General features: G+C 38.6%; 1 protein-coding gene and 1 long non-coding RNA gene across 7 annotated transcripts in view; one reads left to right on the top strand and one right to left on the bottom strand.

The window, feature by feature from the left end:
• ETF1 (eukaryotic translation termination factor 1) overlaps window positions 1-12,481 on the top strand; it is a 28,169-nt gene extending 15,688 nt beyond the window's left edge. For both annotated transcript variants that reach the window (XM_058180787.1, XM_058180795.1), the window contains 4 exons: window positions 1,964-2,119; window positions 3,641-3,705; window positions 5,083-5,230; window positions 7,968-12,481. In XM_058180787.1, coding sequence (XP_058036770.1) covers window positions 1,964-2,119; window positions 3,641-3,705; window positions 5,083-5,230; window positions 7,968-8,050 — 452 coding nt within the window. In that variant the 3' untranslated portion in view covers window positions 8,051-12,481. The remainder of the gene's footprint in view (window positions 1-1,963; window positions 2,120-3,640; window positions 3,706-5,082; window positions 5,231-7,967) is intronic.
• Window positions 4-23,411, bottom strand: LOC131197134 (uncharacterized). 5 transcript variants are annotated; one of them, XR_009154894.1, is made up of 6 exons: window positions 23,274-23,411; window positions 13,595-13,722; window positions 6,651-6,858; window positions 4,034-4,122; window positions 3,763-3,870; window positions 4-483 (listed from the first exon to the last, which is right to left on the bottom strand). It is a non-coding gene; the product is annotated as an uncharacterized LOC131197134 (long non-coding RNA). The 5 variants fall into 5 exon arrangements; XR_009154891.1 differs by having other exon boundaries at window positions 3,763-4,122; window positions 6,651-6,809; XR_009154889.1 differs by lacking the exon at window positions 6,651-6,858 and having other exon boundaries at window positions 22,647-23,352.
• Between the last annotated feature and the right edge of the window lie 92 nt (window positions 23,412-23,503).

A 23,503-nucleotide genomic window follows, 5' to 3' on the forward strand; every position in this document is an offset into this window, starting at 1 on the left:
GTATGAAGAAATACACATCCATTTATTCATTGTTGCATGCAATATAAATGTATTATCAAATATACAAAAATTGTCACTTAAATTATGCAAAAAAAAGAAAATAAAATCCAATATCCCTATTATTATCAGTTTCTATAGGAATTATCTTGTCCTTAAGGTATAGTGGTAACAGCTTTCCACCCAACATTTTTTGGTGTTAGTTACAGATATAAAAATTCTGAATTAAACATATTTTTAACACAATGTCATATTTGATCAAAGTTTAATAACTGTTGCATCTGCATATTGATTTTTTTGTGTTGGTGCTTCATACTTCTTGAGCTTACCAGAAGAAAATGCTATTGCTTCCGTGTTGGTGACTGTATGAGTGGCGACTCTATAACTTGCTACTGAGTCAGAACTCTATGCAAAGAGAATCCTCTGGGCTGGTCACAAAGTAAAAGTTTGTTCCCCATCTGGGTTTTTCAAGTCATGTTACAGAACCTTTCGTTCAAAGAGTACACACAAATGAGTGTTTTACCAAATTTATACCTGCTGCAATTATGAGACAGTAAAATGTAATGAAGCATATATAATAAAACAACTGTAGTACAATTAAAATAAAAGCAAAGCAAAGGGGCTTCCATAATCCCTGTGGAATAACTCAATTTTCAAAAGTTAAAAACAGCAGAACGCATCTAATTTTTGAGGGAAGGCTATTCAAGAGTATATGCTAATACTAAAAAGTGGCACCTATTTTCTCAAAATGAGGTGGATGAAATCCCATTGAATAGCCTTATTGCCAAGTCATATAGAACGTTATGGATGACAACCAGCATTTTGAATTGTACTCAGAAGTAGATAGGAAGCTAAAATAGTGCCTGGAACAAAGATGTAATATGCTATTGGGGATGAATGCCAATACAAACCAAATCATGGCAGTCTGGAGTAATTTTGCTTTCTGAGTGGGCTTTATGGACGCTGGTAAAGACAAATAGTGATAAGATAGTATTCGTAGGTCTTCCTTCTGCAGAAAAGGTCATAATTGGCATAGCAATCAGAGTTAGGGCCTCTCCTGACCACTATTTTAATCTGTCCATCAATCAGTAGCTCTTACTTACCACATCGTGTTTGACCCTGGCTACTGTTGGGTATCATCAGCTACTCCAAACCAGACATAGGTATTTTACGGCCCCTGGGCCGTATCCAGCCCTTTAGCTGTCCCTGTCTGGCCCATGTGAGCTCAGTCCAGAATTAGAAATCAAATATAAATAAGTGTATGTCATGCACACAATACAACTGCATTGCTTTTATTTTGAAGGTGATTGTTATTTTGTTCCCAATTTGTGTGTGTGTGTGTATGCATGCCTAAGTAACTTGACAGCCATATTGGTTCAAACCTTTACTACAGTCCCAGTCCCATGTGGCCCTTTGGGGAAATTAATTGCCCATCCCTGCTCCAAATAGATGGATGACCTTACCCAGTGACCTCACGTACATATTAAAAAGCAAGGTGCAAGCGCAGTAGTTCTTATGGACCTAACATCTTACTTCTCTTCCCTACAACCGTGTAGGACACTGCCTCTAGTCCCAAATCCTTTTAGATAGTCCAGAAGATATCTACGGTTAGTGCTATCCAAGATCACCGGAAGAGTGAATTGCTTCAATCCAAATCATCTATAACAGTGACCAGTGCTGTCTGAACCTGGACTAAAATATAAAAGAATATCCTGTAGCTGCCCATAATCATCCCCACCTACCCAAAAGAAAATTGTAAAAAGTATTTGGTCCTATAGTTATTAGCCTCATTTTTTTGATCTGATGAATTATTGTCTTCCTCAACATATTTGCCATTATCACCTAAATATATTTGTCACTATCTGTCACAGTAATGAACCCTTCTTGGCCAAATTAATTTGTTTTTGTGCACGGAATTAAATACTCATATTTTATAACATCTCTCTCTGATTTGTACTAATTGTAGGCCGATACTTTGATGAAATCAGTCAGGACACAGGAAAATATTGTTTTGGGGTTGAAGATACTCTAAAAGCCTTAGAAATGGGAGCAGTAGAAATCCTGATAGTTTATGAGAACCTGGATATAATGAGATATGTACTTCATTGCCAAGGCACGGAAGGTATGTGATACCTATCGCTTTGCTCTTAGGATTTCAGGAATTATTATTTGTATAGATCTGTAAATGTTTGCATTCTTGCTGCTTTTTTCATTAATGGAAATCCATAGATCCTGACAGAAATAATTCGTGTGACATTAGTTTTACAAATACATACCTAAATACCAGTGTCTCAAAAAGCTTGTAAATGTACATAAAATAATATTAAAGGTAATAGATTCATATATCTAAAATCCTTTAGGTAAAGTGGTAACAAACGTGCTTAAACATTCTTAAGAAATGCTTGTATTTGAATTTACTTGTATAGATAGTCCTTGACTTACAACCCTAATTCAGCCCCATATTTCTGTTGCTAAGCAAAACAGTTGCTAAGCGAGTTTTGCCCCATTTTATGACTTTTCTTGTGACAGTAAAAAGAATCACTACAGCGCAGTTGTTTTAACATTTGTTAAGTGAATCTTACTTCCCCATTGACTTTGCTTGTCAGAAGGTCACAAAAGGGATCACAGTTGCCAAGCATTCAAATTTTGGATCTAAAACAATCACAAGTGTGAAGAACAATCATGTCACTTTTTTCAGTGCTGTTGAAACCTTGAATGGTCACTAAACAGGTGTAAATCGAGGACTACTTTTATGTGTACTCATTGGATATGATCCATGCAGGTGGCTCTGATTTTACAGTGATTATGATCAGAACCTGTCTGGTTGAGATAACTAGTTATCCTAATAATTGTGGCTTCATACTTCTCAGCAATTGTGTTACCTTCATGCAACTGTATCTGTTACATGAGTGCATAGGACAGAAAAACAGGACAATTAATATTTGTCTCATCCATATTAGATTTAGAAAGGAAAAGACTATTTTCCAGTCACAAACAATATATGTGGTAGCCAGATGAAAGTTCTGGAAGAAATTGCTCTGTTATTTCATGTTTTCTATTGTGGGACTCCTCCATAGTCATCCAGTAGTTTCAGTTTGTCTGCTTTTTTATTTCAGTGCTTTTCCTCATGTTTAATCCATCTACTAGTCATCGTATGTGACATCCCTCCGCATTTTCATAACAATCTTTTAGACTATTTCTTACTCGTCTGTTGGGTTGCAGTTTCTACTTGAATATGCTAGGGGAAAAAACTCTTGGAATTTGCAACCCAATTTAGTCAATAGTGATGTTCTGCTTTTTCCTTCTAGAAAAATAAAAAGATATCACTGTCTTCTGTATATGTTGGTTTCTCTTAAACTGGTGAAAGCAAAGGTGAATGCTTCCTTCAAGAGGATAGCTGGTATCCATATAGCTAGTAATTTTCTCCTGCATCTTCTTTCTTTCTTAACAAACAATAGTTTAGTATCTTTTTTATGTCAAAAGAACAGTGTGAGATGTGGTAAAGGATCACAACTGCTCCCCAAAATGAATAGATTCTTTAATCTTATTGGTAATATTTCGTGTAATGCTAATTGGATAATCTGATTTCACTTTAGGAAATTGTGCTATTAATGCATATTATGCTTTTTTCCCCCTCCTGCAGAAGAGAAGATTCTTTATTTGACACCAGAACAAGAAAAAGATAAATCCCACTTCACAGATAAAGAGGTATTTATCAAAAGCCGGGGTTTATTTTCCACCCCACCCCACCCCCCACACACACACCTGATGCATTTTGATGATAATCATTTCAGTGGAGACATCCCAGATAAATCACAAGAGAAGAGTATGGGATAGTTCATATAATTGTATTCTAACTCCTTTGAGTTTGTGCTGGAATAGAAATTAATGTAGTAAAGAACGGTGTTTAGAATTCAACAATACAGGCAATACCAATTCTCTCTCCTAGATACTCAAATTAATTGTATTAATAAGCCACCTAGCACCATTGAGATGGTGGCTATGGAAATTAAATAAATGAGTAAAAAATAATTACCTGCCTTTCTTCAATCCAGTCTTCAGGAAAGGACTGGAAGCACTCCTGCCCAAGCAGTTTCTAATAGTCATGCTGTCATGTGGTCCCTCCTGTAATATAGAAGCAGTGGTCTGTGCTCCTCCTCCTCGTCTTAGTAGGCAAGAGCAAGGACATGAAGCAATGCCCTTGGAATAAATTGTTTTAGCAAACGGTTGCCATCAGAAAGAAAACCAGATTGATGCCTGTAATAGCTTTATTTCTGTTCTATGCCTTTAAGAATTACTGAGTCTCTATTATCTTTTATGAAACCCTATTTTTTGACATCACTTTTAGTAGATGCTGCTGGATTTAAGGGTTTTGTAGAATCCCAGGAGAAAAATGAGAAAGTTCTTACAATAGAGACTATGAAGTCTACAAATAAGGGTTGGCAAAAAACAGTCTCACATCTAGAATTATTTAAAACATTTACCAAGATAATGGAGATTTTTGAGAGAAGGGGAGTTGCTTTGGGTTCCCAGTAATCAGCAAAATAGCCTTTTTTGTTCTTTTGGTCTTTCTCTTTGACAGTAATAGGGCAAGCAGATAATTCTGTTTAATTCTGTAGGAGCGCTGGAAACTGGAAGAGCAGCTCCCCGATGCACGGGAAGCTAAGCTTCCAATGTGCGCATGCGTGCTAATCAGCTGGTCTTCACATGTGTATGCACGCCAGAAACAGGAAGACCAAGTGACCAGCTTTTCAGCATGCACACGTGCGCCAGGGAGCTGCTCTTCAGTTTCTGGTGTTCCCCCGCGTGCATGTGTGTGCTCCCGTTTTGGCATTCAGTGCCGAAAAGGTTCACCAATATTCATAATGAGATAAGTGACATACACTTTCTAACAATTCATTTTGGTGTGATGATGCTAGGTTTATACACTACGGAAAGTGAATGAAAGGTATTCTGGTTATTTTCTATTGCATGCTTTATTTTGGCAACACAATGTTCTGTGTCTAATGACATAAATATTGATTGTATATTGCCTAGTGATTTGAAACAACATTGTTAATAGGTAATACTTGTCATCTGTTTTAGACAGGACAGGAGCATGAACTCATAGAAAGCATGCCTCTGCTTGAGTGGTTTGCAAACAACTACAAGAAATTTGGGGCTACGTTGGAAATTGTGACAGACAAGTCACAGGAAGGATCCCAGTTTGTGAAAGGATTTGGAGGGATTGGAGGTAAATGAAAAATGAAAACAATTGAGTGCATGATTACTATGTGCCCCACATTGTTGTGTCCCAATTGGCAAGATTATCAAAATCTCGTACAATTTCAATGGAGAATGCTAAAATCCTGTGAAATATTATTTTAACAAATGGTTGTTTATTTTGGCATTTGTGCCAAATACTATTTGCAGTACTCTCCCAGACCACTAGTCGTCTTCTGGCATAAATTGTGTTTTTCATTGATAGAATTTAGTTCTATCAATATTTCCTCATTTGGCAGATGGCTACAATATACACTGCTCAAAAAAATAAAGGGAACACAAAAATACCGTAAGACATCCTAGATCTGAAGGAATGAAGTATCCTTATCAAATACAGTACATGGTGTTGGGTAGGTGTTTCCTTTATTTTTTTGAGCAGTATATTAATATACAGCATAATAACTTTATTTTCAAGGGATGCTTTATGTAGACTGTTGATTGTTTGCAAGTTCCATTGACATGCTTTAATCTCTTGGAAGATTACTGCTCACAAATACGCTTGTCCACATGGGAAAGAAAAACTGGTGTTATATGACCCACAGCTTTTTCAAAATCAAGTCCTTGATTTATGTAGTGATTAAAGATGATAATATAAATATGCCTAGTGTAAACAATGCAATAAGAATTTAAAACAAATTACCAGATGGAGAATATATGTTTATAATAGTTCCATAATTATCCCAACAATTTTGTCAGATCATTTAGGCTTCCTGTACATCCAATAGCTGGCAGGCTTCCTTGACAATCTTTGCTTGGAAGTACATTTATTCAACTTAATGAGATTTGCACTGCAGTAAGAATAGTTATCGCTGAGTGCTGGAATAGATAAGATGTAAATGCTGCCTTTCTTATTAAAGAAAGCATCTTCGGTTGATATTAAGGTGCGCTGATCAATCTGGTAAACAGATTGAGTGACATACATTAACAGTATATAGTTAGTCCTTGACTTATGATCACAATTGAACCCAATATTTCTATGGCCAAGTGAGACAGTTAAGTGAGTTTTGCTCCATTTATGACCTTTTTTGTGACAGTTGTTAATCACTGCAGTTAAGTTGGTAATACAGTTGTTAAGTGAGTCTCTGTTTCCCCATTGACTTTGATTGACAGAAGGCCGCCAAAGGTGGTCACATGACCCTGGGACATAGCAACTGTCAGTTGCCAAGCATCTGAATTTTGATTGTCACCATGGGGTTGCTACAATGGTCTTAAGTATGAAAAAGGATCACAAGTCACTTTTTTCAGTGCTGTTGTAACTTTGAATAGTCACAAAAGAACTGTTGTTGAGGACTACCTGTACTTAAAGAAAGATGGTTGGCATTAGGTGAGACATCAGTGTGCTGAATACGTGTATTCTGATATGAAAGCAACATTGTGGTTTGTAAACTTACCTTTATATATGAATTACAGTAGACTGTTTTGGTTTAGCATAAAACTGCTGCTTTAACCAGGATGAAGAATGCCTGCTTTTACTGATTATGACAATTCTATCCTTCCTACTTCCATCATGCACTGTAGATGCCCGATATTCTCTGAATTTGGGATGATGGCTAGAAATAGTTGGTGGATTGAAGAAAAATGCAAATGTTTCCTTATCTTCTGTAAAGAGAGATCTGAAAATGTTGTGTGTGGCTATCTCTAGGAATAGTATTTAACAGGATATAATTTCACAGCACATTAGTTGGCATACTATTTGTTTACAGGAAGATCGCAGTAAGAATTCAAGAATGGTTTCAATCTTTGCTACTTTTATGACAATTGTTATCTATTCTGCTTTTTTGGACAAATACCGTATATACTCGAATATAAGCCGATCCGAGTATAAGCCGAGGTCCCCAATTTTACCCCAAAAACTGGGGTAAACTGGGGACTCGAGTATAAGCCGAGGGTGGGAAATGAGGCACCTACCGGTTGGGGAAACCCTCCCTCCCTCAGCTGAGAAGGCTGGCGGCTCCCCCGCCCCGCCCTCTCACTGCACCGGCAGGGCTTCAGTCCGGTAAAATGTGAAAAAAAGAAAAAAAAAAACCTCGAGTATAAGCCGTATATACTCGAGTATAAGCCGAGGGGCTTAAAAAAAAAAAAACTTGAGTATAAGCCGTATAGACCCGAGTATAAGCCGAGGGGACGTTTTTCAGCACAAAAAATGTGCTGAAAAACTCGGCTTATACTCGAGTATATACGGTATATGCTATTCAGATTGCAACCCAGATACCAGTCACTTTAGACTTATGCTTTAATCCAAAACTAGTTTGCTCTGATTTTCTGCTTTCCTGTGTTAAATTAGACATTCTGTCAGTTCCATCCCATCTTAGTGAATTGTTTATTTCAGCAGTTTTCCCAGATGTAGTAAAGTTTACACATACACTCTTGTTGAATTTTTTAAATATAATTGACATAGAAGTGGATGAGAAATTTGGTTAAAACTGAAATGAAATGTTATCATGTGCTGCAAATCAATATATTTTTAGAGGTAAAATTAGAATTCTTAGTGGCAAACTTGTTTGAAGCCAACAATTTAAATTGAGATTTTCTATATACCGTAAGTTTTTAAACAGTGTGTTCTAATATGAATAAAAATGTTCAACACTAGAGGGAAGGAACTATAGTCTAGTTCAGTACTTTGGTATCAGAAAGCAGGTTTTGTGTTGAATGTTCTTCATAAATAGGAAGTATTTGTAATGTCTTCCCTTTAACATTTATTTCCAAAGGTATCTTGCGGTACCGAGTGGACTTCCAGGGAATGGAATACCAAGGAGGAGATGATGAATTTTTTGACCTTGATGACTACTAGGTAGTCGGCCTGGGTCTGGCAAATGTGCCTCACCCCTCCAGCATCCAACCCAAGGAGAGAAAACTCACGATGGAAAACAAAACAGATCCCTGCCTTAGAATTGGAGTATTTCCAGAACTTTATCCAGAACATCGGGTTTCAAAAAAAGAAAGAGAAAGAAAGCAAACCCTACTGATTTGTCATAGTGTCAGTACAGCAGCACTCTACTAGATTTCTATAATGCCATTTGGACTAATTAAAAAAAATCCCAGTTTTTACTTTTACTTAATGGTGAAATTGGTTGCTCTTGTATTTTATGAAAATGATTTTTTTAACCTTCAGCTACATTAACTGCTCTCAACCTTCATTTGAAACAAAGTAATTATACTGGTTTGTTTCTTACTTTGATAGGAGGAAATTTATTGCTGCTTTTTGCAGTGATACGACCCATTTACATGGCGTTCTTGGCTTAGACTGCAGAAGAACCATCTTAGGGAGACCTTGTTCCTATTGTTCCCAGTCTATGGTGGTGGAAGTAAAAGGAATTAAACACTCTGCTGTGCCAGCTTTGAAAGGTGTGACTTTAAAATTGGGAGGTCCACCTATTTCATTCTTAGACTGCAAAAACACTGTTTGTATAAATCAGGAAGTGTGTTTCATTAAAGAAAATTGAAGTGCCAGGGTCTCAGCAGGCTTAACCGGGATTATGAGTTGTGTGGCCTTCACTTTTCCCTTTTGTCAGTCAATAAACAGTTTCCACAAGCAAGCTAATACTGCTTACGCTTGGTTCTGTACTTTCCTAGGTTTTGTTTTTTTATGTTTTGCTTTGGGACTGCATAAGCTGCCTTGGTGAATCAACAGCCAACATTCACAAACTGCTTTAAAATGCAATTATCTAGCAAAATGTGACCGACATAAGCCTTGGAACTGGTGGCTATGGAGCTTCTGTAGAAATATGAAACTTTTTTAAAAAAGAAGTTAGGCACCAAAGATTCACATTCAACACAATGGCATAGTTCATGCAAGGCAGTTAGCTCACTTTCCTGCATTCCTGTAGTACTGGCTGATTTTCGAAAGGTACTCTGATTTTTTTTTTTTTTTAATGCCTGGCTCTGTTCTCATTTTCCTTATCTTTCTTGTGTTGGTCAAAGACTCCCAACCTGCGAACATTGTATATCGTTCCAAATCCTGCCTCACTTGAATTGAAGGGAGAGTTGTCTTAACTAAGCCTTCTCATCACAGTATATACTTAAAAAGGTCCAAAATGACTTTCTGTCAATGTGAGCAATAGAATTTGTATCTTTTTATAACTTGGCAAGCAGGTAATGCATGTGTTTGCCCACAGGAAGTTTTCACATTGGGTGGAATCTCTTAGGGACGCTCTTTATGATTATGAATATTCAGACTGATTTGCCGAAATTGTGATCACAAGCATCCTTAAGCTCTTCAAAGCAGCATACTTTGATTTTGCCATTGTAAATGGGTCTGCTATGACATGACAAGAGCAGAAAAATTGGGTGTAAATTTACAGTTTTGAATATACTGCTTGTTTCACATTTAGGGTATGCAGCTCCTTTTTTTTTTTTTTTTTTTTGGTAGTTTTATTTTTACTATTTAAGTTTGGAAATGATGCCAAAATTTTGTATCTCTTTAATCAATGTGTGATCTCTGGTGGTATATATTGCATTATACATTGATGTATATATCAATATATACTGATATGTATTACACTTAACACAAACACATTAAAAGGATGAGAATCCTAGCCTTTTGCATACTACGTAGCCTCTTCAGAGAACTCCCAAGCAGTGATATCTTGGTGTTGTGATGTACAGAAATGGAGAAGAGTATTAAACCATATTTAAGAATATATACTGGATCCTTGACTTTATTTTACTTGGGGAGGGTTGCAGATACCTGCTGCTCAATCAATTGCTTTGATTTTGAATAGAATACTTACTGTTTTCAACATGCAGTTAGCACGTTATCCTAAACATTGACATGGTTAAATAGGGGAGGTGCTTTAAATCACCATTTTATTTTTGGCAATATAGCTCAGAACGCTTAAAGTTTAGACTTTATCTCGAGTAAATTGTTTAATCTTCCAATCTTAACAATTTTTAATGTGCCACAAGTGTCTTAAAGTTACTATGTAATAGCACAAACCTTTTTGAGAATTAAAAGTATAAGACCTATAGCAATATGATTTTCCATCATTGCTATGGTTTCTTGCTGAGGGTTAACATATTTCTAATTTCTTGTTAGAAAAGGAATTATTGTAGTGTTGATGCAAAAGCCTGAAAATTAAAATACAATGTTGTCCTTTTCAACTCCCTTTGTCAGAGCATTCCTACATGGTTAAGAATCTGCACTATTCATATTTACAATTAGAAAGCTATATCATATCCACAGCTGTAAGAGCATTTTTAAATTAGCTAGACATCTTTAATCACCAATATGGTTAGTCATAAATGAAGTATTCCTCCCAGATTCCACACCTCATGTCTGCTTGACAAGTGTTAGCAACATTGTTTGGTGGGGAAAGTACCTGCATATCAAGTATTAGAAAAACTGGATGGGAAATACTCCTAAAGATAGTAGGAAATAAGACTGTGGGCTTTGAAAATTAGGAAACAAGACTACGTGAGCTTTGAAAATTATTGGAAGAAATAGATCTGTATATCATGTAAAAACTGTTTCACATCTTTTGCTATTCCTAAAAAATACCCGCCTTAATGGTAGCTGCTTTAAGTTTCATAATTTAAATGGTTATGGCTTCAATCAGGCTAAATTCAAAGTCTGAAATGAAATGGGCTCTTGTGTTAAAGAGAGGGATCCTGCTTTGTGCACAACCCAAAGCACTTCCAAGTTATTCTTGAACAGTGTGTAGCCATGTTAAAAATTGGAGCCTCCAATGTAGAAGCCTCAACAGGAAAAGTCAATGGGGGAAAATACAAGGAATCAGAACTGAGCAGTACCTGTTAATAGCGTTCATGAGATTTCCAGAGTTGGCCAATAGCTACTGTGTTGCTTGTTCTTTCATGCTTAGGTCAGGTAAAAAGAAGATACTATTCAGTTTTGTCTTTTAAACACTGAAGATAATCCTGCTAGTTATAAAAGAGCTATTGCATTGATTTTGTTGTATTTTAATATTTTTTAATCCTCTGACCTTGCGAAGCCATAAACCATCAAGAGTTGGAATATTGATACACATTTACTTAGACTGCTTCAATCATTGAGCAGTTTACAATTCTTGTATAAAGTAATTTAATACACAGATGTTTATCTGACTAAAATATTTGCAAGATGCAGCAAAGAAATTTGAAACAGATTTTTATAACGCAGGATGGAGCTAGCTGCATTTTGATTCTGGATCTTGACATAGCTGTACCAGGGCTGACTTTCTTAAATTACACTCGAGAGGTGTACTATCAAATCAATCCCTGTGATTAAAACATTGGTGCTCCCACTTATTGCATCTTGGGATTGACAGTCTTTGTGGCACGATCTGAAAAGTGTTCATTTAAATGTGTGCTCTACCTCAAGGTTGCCTAATCTGAGCTCAGCTGTTTTGTGAGTGCTGGTAGTTAGTCAGATTTACGGATTCATTCAATCGCTATGAATAGGAGTACCAATTAATTCCTTATACTTCCACTTGAAGCATCATCAACTACTTGTGTTTCTTCATTGCAAAAAAAAAATCTCTATCCATCTGAAATTTTGCAAGGATACTCCCCATCTTAAGAGACTATTATTGTAATTTTTGTGTGCTTTAAAAATAGCTTGAAAAACCTTGTATCAAAGTTTGTGAAACTCGTAAGTCTACCTTGATTATATTTAATGCTACAAACATTTGCATCAATATAATGTTAAAGTAATGTGCTGAAGTACAGGAGAGCAGAAGTCTGTTTCCTTAATTTCATTCTGAATCTGGCATTGAGTAAAATTGGACTGGATCTGGTGCTGTACTGAGCAGAGGTTTGGGTTTGGTGGCCACCACTTCCAGTGATCTAGATCAAAAAGGAACCTTTACCAACTCTAATGTTGAAATGAGTAGGAGGGTGCTCAGTACCTCACTCACTGTGGAATAAGGGGATAGAGCAAGAGTGTAGTTGTCCCTACCACGTAATCCAGGCAATATATTAAAGTAAAAATCATATAGACCTGGAAATGATACTGTCTTCCAGCATGGATGACAATTCTAGCATTATCCAAAGAGAATTGTTCAACAGCAGTGGGAAAGATAGACTGCTCAATAACTTTCTGTTCCTTTGAGTTAGAGCGTATACTAGTGCAATTTGAAGGAACCAAAAAAAAAGCGGCTAGAATGTATATATACACTAAACCAAAGGAATATTAAGTATTTTCTGTTTCTTTGATTCCTGGTGACTGCCTGAACTAGTTTCAGGATTTTCAGAAGTGATTTTGCCAGTGCCTCCTTCCTAAGGTTGAGAGATTTGGCTTTGTGCCTATAACAAGACTAGAACTGGACTCCCAACTTCTAACTTTAACTACTACACCAACCTGGCTCCTGAGTGCTCTTTGAAGGAAAGGCCATATCATTAACTTCTACTGAGGTGTTTGTGGGAGAAGGTTGAATGGAAATTAGTATTTGGACCTGTTTTCTAAATGGAAATCCAAGCATCTTTTTCCAGAAAAAAACCATATTCTGAGGAGTGAGGATGGACAATATAAAATATGCTGGAAAATACAAGAAAAATGAGCCAAATGTTTTCCCCCCAAATACCGATCACACTGCAATGGCAGGGTACTTCTCTGACTGCCTAAATATTATTTGTTATTTTTCCAATTTCTTGGGCAGGGATCGCCAACCTTTTGGATCTCAGGGACCACTAAATTCATAATTCTAAATCCCGTGGACCACCAATAAGATTTTTTTAAAAGATAAATAGTATTTAGTGCAATATAAAAAATGCAAATAATTTTTCTGCACACCAAATTTGTCACATACCACTGGTATAAAGATCTTGTAAAAGAACTATTTCTAACAATTTCATCCTGACTCCCCTTCAAATGGGGTATTAGGTTTGGAAAATGATACTTTGGAATAACTCTTCTTCATTATCAAATCAACCAAGAGGGATCAAAGGATAACTATTTTGATCTGGAGCTTGCCAGCACTTAGAATTTTGAGCTACAATAGATTATGAGGCCAAGTGAGAATCCCAACTTTTAAGCAGTGAATTCAGAAACCTGGGTACTTTATAGCCTATCTGTGCTAGTGGCACTGCCAAAAGAGTACATCTATGCAAAGCATGGCAAAAAGTTAGCAAGAAAGTATAAACGGGGGAAAAAATCAAGTTCTTTTCCAACACTAAAATCCAACAGCAGATGCCTTCTGGGCTCAACTTCATGAGCAGTGGCAGTTGTGACTAGGAGGGCCTTTGCACAACTTAGAACTGTGCACTAATTGGCCAGGTCCTTGATTGGCAGGTTGTACTCATGCCCTGATCACCTGTATTGATTAATGTGCTCTCTATAAGGGGCTACTCTAAATATCAGAAATTTACAAATGGTACAAAATATAGTGATGCGGATAGTTACATGTGCCAGTTTGCTTGTGGGTTCAATTCAAGGTGCTGATAATGACCTAGGTGAGGGAGAATGGTGAGTATTCTTCTTTCTTGCTACTCGTATGGGTGACTTCCTGAAGTCTTTTTGTTTGTTTAAGCCTGGAAAGAGAGGCACATATGGTTTATACACCAGTGGAAAGTTTGGGAAATGGACTTTCCCCTATCCTTAAAATTAACTATGCAGCTACTAAAGAACCCACCAAACCCTTATAAAGATACATGTATATTGGATAATATTAAAATTATATTGGACTGTTAAAAGTCTAAAAGGGGGACAAAGTGATTGTAAAAAACAAACAAACCCAAAGGCACCAAGTAGTTAAGGTCAGCGGGGCTTCTGAGCAAAATATTAAGAATCCAAATGCTGTATTTTCATCATCTCTTCATAAGGGGGGGGGGCGCAGAGGGAGGGTAGTTTTAAAACATTATCCTTATTGGTTTTATTTGTAACCAACATCTCTGAAGAACTCCCTATCTGCTGTGCTAGGGTAAGAACTAATAAATCCGTGGTCATGTCTGAACAGGAATGCAAACATGACTCTTCCCCTCAACCTGTAAAGTCATTAGCGAAGGGTAAGTCTTTTTCCTCTTCTGCCAACAGCTTTTTTTTGATATTCTAAGAGCAAGTGGAATCCTCTCCAGGTGACTCAAGTGATTTGAAAAAACAATAATTAGTCTGGGAGCAAGAATCACAGCTATGGATATTAATGGCTGATTGAAAAAGTTACCAGATAATGTATAATTTACTGATGCTTAAAACCAAATGAGATCTCTCATTACTATCTTCCTGTCAATTTGCATGTCAGAATTTCCCGGGAAGTGTAATTATTCCAGGAACCCATTGATTATTTATTACATTTTAAGCAGTATTTTTCTGCTTCCAGAGGCACATGCATAAGCTAAATGTAGGTCAGCCCTATCATTAGACATGAGGCAACTGTCTCACACTCTAAAAACTGTTTTGCGGTCAACTTGTCCAGTCTGTGGTCTAGTTTACTCCTAGAACAGACTGAAGTATTCAGCCTCCAAGATGAGAGAGTGGGCCAATTCATATGAATGACAATAATTATAAAACCAACTCTTTTTAATGAGCATAAATAGTACAGCAAGTTGTCAACATATTATGGCATGGTATTTTTGAGAAATATCCTACATTAAAAATGCAAATAATTGTTAATGGACATATAACCAAACCCCGTTATATACAAAAAGGAACATGACTGGGCTGCTCACTGTCACCTCTTTTCTTTATTCTGGTTTTTGAAATACTGAATAGAAGTACAAGTTGAAAACATTTTGGAAGTAAAGACTAAAAAAAAACATCTTATAAGAGCATTTGCAGATGACTTGGTGTTGGATGGGGAAGATCCTTTAAAGGGAACTGAAATATGAATGGGCAAATTAAAAGAATCTGCATTAGCTGGCTTCAAGATTAATAAACAAAAGATGAAAAAGTTAAAAATATGAAAATAGATAAATGATCAATAAAATGGGCTTTAAGATTGAGAAGAAAGTAATATTGGGACATCACTATGACAAATATGAATTGTATGTTATTTTAAAATACCAATGTTAAGCATGGAATGAAGTTAGAAAAGGTATGTCAAGACGGGTGACACTACAACTGTCATTACTGGGGAGAAGGGGCGTTGGTCCTACCTGAATGCCCTTTCTCGAGTCACACCCTTTCTCGGATTGGTGGGACCGGCAGCCAGGCATGGGTTAACTCTCTCTGTTATCCGATAGGACTAAGTCTGCAGGCTGTTAAGCTTCTCTTCCTGTTGCTTCCCAGCTTTTTGACAAGGACAGTTCCGCAGACTGACGTGCTAAACTGTAAAGACAAGGTTATGCCCCTCCCCAGAGTCCAGGACTGGAAGGCGTGTAGGGTTGGGCTGGCTGCTGGTCCCACCGACCCAAGAAAGGGCATTCAGGTAGGACCAACATCCATTCTCCATGAAGGTGGAACCGGCAGCCAGGCATGGGACATACCAAAGCCGTTTGTCCTAATGGGAGGGAGCAGACTGGTCCAGAGAACCCAGCCCCGAGTGTATCCGTTGGAGCACCCACCTCCCAAAAGCTGCCTCCACCGAGGCATAAACGTCAAGTTTATAATAGCAGATAAAAGGCAAGGGGGATGACCAGGTGATGGCTCGACACACCTTCTCCAACGGAGCCTGCGTAGCCCAGGCAACCAAGGTGGCCGCACTCCAGGTTGAGCGGGTGGTGATACGCCGGGGAATGGGCAAGGTCTGGGCTTCATAGGCCTTAGTAATTCAAGCCCTAATCCACCTCCCTAAGTAACAACTATATGTAAAAGCTGAGGTAGCCACTGTTATAACTATCTGTGGGTCTCATAAATACAAGGATTATATTTAGAGCAGATTATCTTTTTATGAGAGAATATTCATAGACATTGAGTTTTGAATAAAATCTAATTATTATTGTTTTTAGCATAACTGCAACTTGCTATAGACAACATACGTTCTCAATCAATTCATTATAGTCATAGACAGGAGACCAGAACAAATAAAAACATTCAGTAAATATACAATTAAAAATTCTAGAATAAAATAAATAGCAGATAAAATCTATGATAAAATCCAGTCCGTCAATTACACATGGTCTACTACAGGGGTGAAATGCTCCTGGATTGGACCGGATCGCGCAATCCGGTAGGGATCATGGCTGGTAGTTTGGCATTCCGGTAGCAATGGTGGAGCAAAGCTCCGCCCACCTGCCCGGGTGTCATTACTTCCTGGTTTTAACTAGGAAGTAATGTGTTTACTTCTGCGCATGTGCAGGTTTTTTACTTCTGCGCATGTGCAGAAGGTCTGCACGCGCATACGATGCCGCACACGAGCATTTCCAAACCAGGAAGGAAGGTAAGTACATTTCATCCCTGGTCTACTATACTAAAATTACAGTCCATTAACTGTGAGGCCCATAGTTTAATACTAAAAGGAAAAGTAATAAGGAGTGCAAAGGGTTTGCCACATTTGTTGTATAAAATAGCTATCGTGGATTAGACACGTGTTTCCAACGAATTCCCAGTGCTGCTGCACATAATCTAGCCACCTGTTCTGTAGTTATGGACTGTTCGTCCTTAAGCAGCCACTGGAGATAAGCAGTGTCGAAACAGCCAGGATACCTAGCAATTATTGAAACGATATGGTTTTTTCACATCTCAGTGTAAAAGGAACATTGAAGGAGTATGTGACCAATGGTCTCCACCTCTCCTGAGCCACAGGAACAGTGTCTTTCAGTCAATGCTATCTTTTTATATTTGCCTTACAGGACTGCCAATGAAAGGGCATGGCTCCTGTACACACGATATCAGTTATGAGTTGAGTACGCTACTGTTAAATTTCTATTAAAATCCAAGCAATTTATTTTATAACTTCCGGTTGACATCACAGGAGGAATCAGACACACAGAGCGAGTCTCCACGCTCCTGTGCCGAGTTCCCTTTGTTGGTGGGCTCTGAGATGAGCCAAAGCCACCCTTTAGGGGCAGTGAAGCAAAGGGGGGCGTCCTGTGAGGTCGAGGAGAGGCGCAGCTCTCCTGTCTGACCTGGGGGGGGTTCTCTCTCAGCCACAGCGAGGAGGAGAGGCAACCTAAAGATGGCTGCCACGAAGCTGGGACAACCAAGGAACAACTAAGACTGGTGCTGGAGCGAAGTAGGTGAACAGGGGCTCAGGCTGTAAGAAGGTTCAGGCTGTGGCTCAAGCTGTAAGAAGCCTGTTATTAAAACACAGCTGCCTGCAATTACTGCAGGTTCTAGTCCCACCAGGTCCAAGGTTGACTCAGCCTTCCATCCTTTATAAGGTAGGTAAAATGAGGACCCAGATTGTTGGGGGGGGGGCAATAAGTTGACTTTGTAAATATACAAATAGAATGAGAATATTGCCTTACACACTGTAAGCCGCCCTGAGTCTTCGGAGAAGGGCGGGATATAAATGTAAACAAATAAAAACAAACAGTGACTGAAACTAGGGGACAGGATTTTTTTCTGCTTAAAACTTAACCCCAAGGAATAATTTAGTACTATTGGTTCAGAAGTATTTGTTAAAGCAGCGTTTAAGCATTCTGAGAAAATACCAGACCGGAAGGGGAAATCTTAAGAGAGAAAAAAATAAGTTTTGAAATATACAGAAAATTGGACTCTTAAACTGGTAAGATGTGGTACTAGGAAGGCATTTTAAAATGCTGGAATTATTTACTTACAAAATTTATTCTGCTTTTATAATTGATTCACAACTAAAACGATGATTGACTAGGTGCAATACTGAAATTTAAGTTGAGAGCACCGCCTGCTGATGAAAGGAAAATTTACAAGTCTGTGAATACTTATATGAAGGACTGTGAAAATATTTACTGGATTATTTCTAACAATCTACCTAACTACCCCATGAGTACTGGAGATTTAAATATGAAAACAAGGAAATTATTTAATTAAAGGGACCCCTGAATGTTATGCTAGAAGACGGAATCCTTTTGATAACCTCTTGGACTACTTAAATGGAACTGATTATTTACCTATGGGATATAAATAACTGTGATCAATGCACTCCTTGAAGGGCAATTTAAGGACTGAATAAATAGCTCTGGGACTGCTGGACAAAAGTTGAATTTTAAAAAATAAAATAAGATGCTTTATAAAGAAGAAATGAGTGGAACTTTGAAGGAGATGGCGTTACTTTTTCAAAATGCAAAGGACATCATGGAGAAAGGATTTAAGGAGATTACGGAAAAAAGGGAAAATACTATATGAGGGATGGGCAAAGACCAAGACGCAAGAAAGGGAGGAGCCAATAGAAGAAATGGAGGAAAAGATTGAGTTGAAGAACCAGAGAACAAAAGAAGAAAGAGAGGAGAGAACAATGAAAATAACAGTGACTGATGATTAAATCAGGAGAGAAATATATTAAGAGAGTTGAAAAGAGAATTGGAGATACAGGAAGATACTTTTGAAAGGGAGAAATAGTGGAAACTAGGCAGTGGAAGAGGGTAGAGGGGGATGAAATACCTATATTGAATAGCCAAGCAGTAGATGCAGAGATAAAGATCCAAGAGAGGAATATGGGAGGCAAGTCAAAAAAAGCATAGCAATCAAAGTATTGAAGCAGGCAAGAGAGATGGCTAGATGATTTCTCATTTTTATTGTTCTGATTTGCTTTTCTTTTCCTCTCTCTCTTTTTTTTAGGAAGGTGACATGACAAGAAGTTAGATAGGATAGAAAGAATATGTTTCTTTATAAAGGGCGACATGATTAAAAGCTAGAATAAGAGAGAAATAAGAGAAAGGGAGAATATTAGTGTATACACTTTTAATAATAATAATAATAATAATAATATTTTTATTTATAGACCGCCCTTCTCCCAAAGGACTCAGGGCGGTGTACAGCCACAAATAAAATACAGAAAGAAAACAACAATACAAAACTAAAAACAACCCTTAAAAAACCTATTTAATATGGCTACTTATAGATAAAAATATTACCCTCTAAAATTCACAAAAAATTAAAACCCATAAATCAATTTGATAATATAAAATTTAAGCGAGTCCAGCAAGACGAAATAAGTAGGTTTTAAGTTCGCGGCGGAAGGTCCTAAGGTCAGGAATTTGTCAGAGTCCAGGGGGAAGCTCGTTCCATAGGGTAGGAGCCCCCACAGAGAAGGCCCTCCCCCTGGGGGCCGCCAGCCGACATTGCTTGGCTGACGGCACCCTAAGGAGTCCCTCTCTGTGAGAACGCACAGGTCGCTGGGAGATAGAAGATGGCAGTAGACGGTCCCGTAAGTATCCCGGTCCTAAGCCATGGAGCGCTTTAAAGGTGGTCACCAATACCTTGAAGCGCACCCGGAAGACAACAGGCAGCCAGTGCAGTCTGCGCAGGATGGGTGTTACATGGGAGCTCCGAACCGCTCCCTCTATCACCCGCGCAGCTGCATTCTGGACCAACTGGAGCCTCCGGGTGCTCTTCAAGGGGAGCCCCATGTAGAGAGCATTGCAGTAGTCCAAGCGAGAGGTAACAAGAGCATGAGTGACCGTGCATAGGGCATCCTGGTCCAGGAAGGGGCGCAAATCAGGCGGACCTGATAAAAAGCTTTCCTGGAGACGGTCGTCAAGTGATCTTCGAAAGACAACTGCCCATCCAGGAGAACGGCCAAGTTACGCACCCTTTCCATCAGGGCCAATGACTTGCCCCCAACAGTCAGCCGCGGCTGCAGCTGACTGTACCGGGGTGCTGGCATCCACAGCCACTCCGTCTTGGAGGGATTAAGCTTGAGCCTGTTCCTCCCCATCCAGACCCGTACGGCTTCTAGACACCGGGACAGTACTTCGATAGCTTATAATTTAAATTATATTTTGTCCTAGCACTGTTGATATTTATTGATAAGAGAATAAGCCCAACTAGTTTGGATCAAAGAATGAAAAAAGAAACATGTAAAACAAGATCCAGATTTTCTCAGACACTGATGCTAGAATATTTCAGCCTAATAAGAACAATTAAAAAATTAATAAGCCAAGGCTGTTTACATCCTTTATAAAGAAATAAAAGCGAAAGATTGAGATGAACAATTGGAGACATACCTTATTTTTCGGAATGTAAGATGCAATTTTCCCCCCATAAAAGAGGGTGAAAATTTGGATGTGTCTTATACACCGAATGTAGTCCCACCACCACCACCCCGGAAAATGGGGCATGCGGAGGCAGCAATAGGCTATGGCAATCCCTGCAGTCTGAAACAGCTGATCTTGGGAAGCTGATCCAACTGACAATCAGCTGCTTGTGCTAATCAGGCTGTGCTGAAGCTGAAATTGAAATGGGCTGTTTTCTGCAAGGAGGCAAATTGCTGGGAGGCAGATTTTTTTTCTTTTTTTTCTCCCCAAAAAGGTAGGTGAGTCTTAGAGTCCAGAGCGACTTATACCCCGAAAAATGTGGTATCTTTAAAGTAATTCCAGATAGTGGGAATCCCAAAATAATTCAATTTCTAATCTCTTAAATTTTTCAATCATTTTTTTCCAGCAAGCTCTTCCCCACAACCTCCCTCACTCCTGGATAGATTCCACTGATCTAGTGCTATTTAGACATGGTTACTTTCAGATATAGGCAATATAGGTACATGACAATCAATTCTCTACAGATGGTTAATTTTACACAGAAGTCACTTCTAGAATTCCCACAAGGCAGGGTATGTTTTGGTATGTTTTTAAAACATGAACATTAATTTCACATTTTAAATTGGCAAATGGTAGGCAGTTCAGCAATTCAAATTGTCATTAGACATCCTCAGGAGTTTAATTCGGCAAAGAATGACTGTAGATGCTAAACACCATTAACAATAATTGTTTTTATTTAATGTTGAGTTTAAAAATAGGTTGCCAATTTTTAATGATTACAAGAATCTCTTAAAGACCATACCTAAAATTTAATTTCCAAAGTGATATTTCAAGCATTTAGACTTCTATTATTTTTCCTTTTAAAATATTTTCTATATGTTTTTTTCTCAAACTACAGGTGATCCTCAATTTAGTTTGCTTAGTGACCATCCCAAGTTACAACGGCACTGAACAATGTGATTTATGACCCTTTTTCACAGTTATGACATTTGCAACATCTCCATCATGATCATGTTATTAAAATTCAAATGCTTGCCCTTCTGACAAGCAAAGTCAATGGGGAAGCCAGATTCACTTAATAACCGTGTTACTAACTTACCAACTGCAGTGATTCACTTAACTGTGGCAAAAAAGGTAAAGTGTGACAACTCACTTAACAAATGTCTCACTTAACAAGAGAAATTTTGGGCTCAATTGTGGTGGTAAATTAAGGACTACATTCTTTTGAACTGAAGGTCTTTTGTTTATTCAGGGATGGAACTCTACCTTTAAAGAAAATGAAACTTGCCTTTCCAATTGTCATCAGTCCAGACAAACAATAAGCAGCAGCCATTTTAAAATATAAAGTTTGGAAAAAGATCAAGTGAAGTGAGTTGAGAGTTAATGGGTACAATATTCATAAAACAGAAAAACAAGAGCCCAAAAATGATTAAATCCAAATACAACCATACTGGATCATAAAATGCCTGTTATCAATAGTTGATGCACAAATACTCAACAATGCTACTATACGGCAAGAAAACACTTTTGAAAGTTGAGTCCATATCCCAGCTCAGTAATGGACAGATACTTTCAGAAGTAATTTTGGGTTGCCTTCAATTATACCTGTCCCCTACACGTTTCGGCAGCTTCCCCCATGAAACCATATCTGCTCGGAAGAAATGTAGACATTTCCAGAGAAGATGGTATAAGTGTGAAAATTCTTCTAATAGGTGACTCATACTGATTATATTCTTACATAGTCAGCATATGAATATGAATTTTTATAAAGCTTGTCTTACACTGGGCACACAAGAAATGCAAAATTTTCAGAAGCACTTCTTTGTATTTACACTTTGAGAAGCCCCTTTAAATGTGGTTTTTTCCAGCAATTCCATCTATCAAACAGCTCTTTGTTATATGGAAATAATCACACCATTTTCCTTAGCCAACTGGAACCAAAACAACTTTGTTGTTTATGATGTTTTTAAACATGCTTGTGGCGGGATCAGCTGATTTGATTCAACATATTCCGAGAAATCACTTTAGCTGGAATTTGAGGACATTTAAAATATTTTTTCAATACTTCTCAAAAAGCCCTAAGGCACACAATTCTCCAACTCCCAGATTACAAGTCAAAAGTGAAAGCAACAGCAAAAGAAAAGAGAGAAAGAAAGAAAGATCTTAGAAACAATTATAGTTAATCCTGGATGCGATTAGAACGTTAAGCATTTGATATTTGCATATTATCAAAACGCCCAGGATTTGATTCACTAATAATCAGAATGTTAAGTATTTGATATTTGCATATTATCAAATGCCAGAGAAAGAAAACTCATTTTCTGAAAGTTATGTAATGGTATACAGTATACACAGAATTAAATTTAAAGCGCACTTAAATAAATGTAGGCATTGTTATTTACTTTCTTTAAGTTGTGCATTAGCTGTCTGTCGGTGAAAAAAATAATAGCAATATTTCACGTTTCGGTAGCCTTCTACTAAAAACAAAACACATCAGCGATAGGAACTTCATACAAGCACCTCCATCTCCAAAGACTTATCAACCGGGCCACCTTTATATAGCGCGGCCGTTACAATCTCTGAAGCTGGAGCTGCCTTCTCGCTATCCCGACGACTGACCGCTCCAAAGCGAGCCGGCCAGAGCGGTGCGAACTCCACCGACGGCTTGGACGCTGAGGAGACCTTCCTCACGGCAGGTATTCCCACTATCACCACCAACACCCGGGATCCGCGGGGCCGAAACCCGCCAGGCCCCGTCGGGCTGCCACTTCGGCTGAGGCCTTAAGAGGCGAGACGGAGCCCGAGGAGTGAGTGACTCAGCATGTGGCAGCTGCCGCGGCCTAGTCAGCTCTCGCCGCCAATTCCAGGAAAGGCCTCCAGGGAGGAAAGGGTGGACCCGCGGAGCCCGCGGAGCCCGCGAAGGAAGTGCGAAGATGCTTTATTCTTCCAGCAAGTTCCGAACTTCCCCCACCCGCCAACAACCCCCCCCCACCGGAGGAAGGAGGGAGGGAGGGGGAAGGGTGGCAGACCTATGCATGCTGGGAAACGGAGTTTTCTTAGGCCGCTCCATCCAAGAACAGGTATGGGGGGGGCTTCTTTCACTCCCTGCATGTCGGCCTTTGTAGTCTTTTTCGCGCCGGTGGCCGCAAAGCATGTCGGGTGCGGTGGTTCTTCGTTCCCCTGCGACGGTGGCGGGTTGTCGCATCCCCGCAGCCCACGAGGGCCGCGGCGTTTGCTGCTGTTGCAACCGCGTCGGCTG

Source organism: Ahaetulla prasina, chromosome 1, assembly GCF_028640845.1.
Source record: "Ahaetulla prasina isolate Xishuangbanna chromosome 1, ASM2864084v1, whole genome shotgun sequence".
Taxonomy (NCBI): domain Eukaryota; kingdom Metazoa; phylum Chordata; class Lepidosauria; order Squamata; family Colubridae; genus Ahaetulla; species Ahaetulla prasina.